Source organism: Ailuropoda melanoleuca, unplaced genomic scaffold (assembly GCF_002007445.2).
Source record: "Ailuropoda melanoleuca isolate Jingjing unplaced genomic scaffold, ASM200744v2 unplaced-scaffold6265, whole genome shotgun sequence".
Taxonomy (NCBI): domain Eukaryota; kingdom Metazoa; phylum Chordata; class Mammalia; order Carnivora; family Ursidae; genus Ailuropoda; species Ailuropoda melanoleuca.
The window spans coordinates 214-2,756 of record NW_023236781.1 but is presented as its reverse complement, the minus strand read 5'-3'; the positions used below and the strand labels follow the sequence as shown (position 1 = coordinate 2,756).

General features: G+C 40.3%; 1 protein-coding gene across 1 annotated transcript; it reads right to left on the bottom strand.

Moving 5' to 3' along the window:
• Positions 1–35: 35 nt before the first annotated feature.
• Positions 36–2,032, bottom strand: LOC117800046 (protein dopey-1-like). The gene is made up of 4 exons (XM_034652569.1): positions 1,902–2,032; positions 1,494–1,643; positions 1,296–1,357; positions 36–348 (listed from the first exon to the last, which is right to left on the bottom strand). The coding sequence occupies exons 1-4, from the start codon at positions 1,988–1,990 to the stop codon at positions 185–187; spliced, it is 465 nt and encodes a 154-aa protein (XP_034508460.1). The 5' UTR covers positions 1,991–2,032; the 3' UTR covers positions 36–184.
• Positions 2,033–2,543: the final 511 nt, after the last annotated feature.

Here is a 2,543-nt window from a genome sequence, read left to right as displayed (position 1 = left end):
TTTTTTTTTTTTTTTTTTACATGCTGGTGATGGTAATTTCTGATGATTCCATAGAACAGACTTCTGTTTCTACAACATTCTCCATCCACCTACACTTGGTACATTTCACCCCAACCTACAGCTTCGGGAAAGCATTTCCTAAGGAACAAAAAAACATAGTTTAGAAGACAGAGAAAATAGGTTTTCACCATTTACCTTGTATATCTGGAAGATATTTCTGGTACTGGTCAATTTCACTGCTAAAGATAGCAAATGCTAATCTCTTGAGAAGCATGGCTCTCTGCTCTAGCTCCACGTCTCGGTTCGCGAAGAGATTAAGGGAACTGCTCTGAGCCACAGCTACACGAGCTGGAAGAACGCAAGTGAGAGAGGTTGTGGTAAACTTGTGCGGTCATCTGAAAACTGATTATTCTGTTGTTTGTTTTTAAAAATGGCTAGACACTCTGTGACTTCCACAAGTGGGAGGAGCTTGGGGTGGAGGATTTGTGGCTCGTCTCTGGGGCAGAAGGGGGGGGTGGGGGCAAATGGACCCAGCGTACAGAAGCCAGAAGACCAGGGGCGAGCGAGTGTGAATGTGGAGAGAGAGGAAGACTTAGAAAATTCAGAACACCGACAATGCCATTTTATAAAACCCTTTCACATTTCATGCCATCCGCCTAACGCCTCATTGCTTTAAAAATAGTCTCCGGCCTGGCCTTTGTAATTTTTGTTCCCTATGCATGGATTACTTCGTCCGCAGGCATTCCCGGAGTCGGCTTTAGTCTCACCTCACCTGTGAGCTCTTCAGGTGCTACTGAAAATCTATCGTATCCCTGCTTCCTTCACGGCTGACTCCCTGAAAAAATCTTCTTTATGATTAAGGTTAGCATAATGGCCTGGCCCATTTTTGTCTTCTAATAAACATTTGTTGAACAGATGAATCTGAACCTTAGAACCACCCTGTGATGATCAGAGGAGAATACGCTGCCCCTTTTCCAGATGGAAAGCTGCAGCTTGTGTTCAAGAACTTACATGAAATCAAGAGACTCATCCAACTTCCCTGCAATTGAAGGTCATTAGTTAGTAACTGACTCTAGGATCTGGGATCATGACCTGAGCCAGAGTCAGACACTTAACTGACTGAGCCACCAAGGCGTCCCGTCCTCTTTAAATTTTAACATTCCATCCCGATAGGATACTAAGTATAACTTTACAAAGAGCTAACTCAGTAGTTTCTAGAGAAGAACTAGGTAAACAATAAGGATGGGTCATGATCAGGAAATACACTGCTTAAGCTGTCATCCCATAATACTCACTCATCAAATCTCTAAATGTTGTTTTATCATGTGTCATCAGATTGTCCATAATTGCTCTCCAACTGAAAGAAACAAGGGTTATGATACCTAGTTAAGATTTTGCTGTTACTGTTAAAACCAGTGTTATACTTTGCAGGTTAGTCACTGATTTCAGTGAGAGGCATTATCCCACTGAATAAAAGCAAGACAACGACTTACTGATTAACACAAGAGGCATCCATCTGAAAGAAACTGGGATCCATAAAGAGATCAAAGGCTTCTTTCTTCCAAGCTCTCCGTGTGTACTGATACCCGCTAAGACTGCTCAGCAGCTGGACGCAGGCTCGGTAACTGGGGGCGTTGTGCGCACTAGGAGGAAGGAGAGCCAGAACCACTTTACCTATGCGGTCGAACTTGAATCATGTGATTCGTAAATGTTCACAGTCACCTACGACGACGATATGAAATGAAGGCACCATAACAGAAATAGTGTTTTTTTTTTTTTTAAATCATTACAATTCAAAGCAAAAATAATGTCACTTTGTGGTAATTCCAAAAATGGCAATAAAGAAACACAATTTGTTTTTAATAGGCTTTGAATTAAGAAATCTACTTTAATAATAGTACCTGTGATTTCGGAGGTAGGGCACAACATAATGCATAATATTTACAAGCAAAGGAATAACCCGTTCCTTTTCATCACTGTAGAAAACCATATCCAAAAGATGAGCCAAAACCTAAAAAACATAAGAAATGAAATATAGTCTAGCTGCTCAAACTGACAGCACTTGGAGGTGGGTTTCAGTCTGTCTGTAAGAATACCTAAAATTACTTAAAATTGGAAAAATCTACAATCAGATCTCACTAATCCATTTTTATATGAATGGTTTCTGCCACTATTTGTTATTTTTGCCCACTATAAATATAAGAGTACGAGCAATTTTTACTATTTCCAACTGAGACAGGGAAGTACAGAAAGCGAGAGACCAAGAACTTTCTAATGTGACAGTGAGTAAACAGTGAATTAAAGATTAGACACTCAGTATTCTCTTTCTCTGACTTGGTTAAAGGGGGGCTTGAAAGAAACTAACCAAATGAACCGAGCTGTTTAAGTCCCAACTCTATCAAGTAATAGCTCTTTGGCCTTAGTCATATTGTTCTAATCTTTGTGAGGCTTGGTATCCACAGCTGAAAGGGGAAACAAAAGTGACCTACAAGGCTATATAACAGGATATAAAAAAAAAGCATTTCAGAGGAGAGCTCCAACAA

What these genes read in the sequence shown, in the direction of transcription:
- LOC117800046 (XM_034652569.1), bottom strand. Translation starts at nt 1,990, where the DNA reads ATGGTTTTCTACAGTGATGAAAAGGAACGGGTTATTCCTTTGCTTGTA. An exon ending in CCCTACCTCCGAAATCACAG is followed by an intron (nt 1,644 to 1,901) that starts GTACTATTATTA and finishes CCTTCCTCCTAG; the next exon opens with TGCGCACAACGCCCCCAGTT. An exon ending in AACATTTAGAGATTTGATGA is followed by an intron (nt 349 to 1,295) that starts GTGAGTATTATG and finishes GCGTTCTTCCAG; the next exon opens with CTCGTGTAGCTGTGGCTCAG.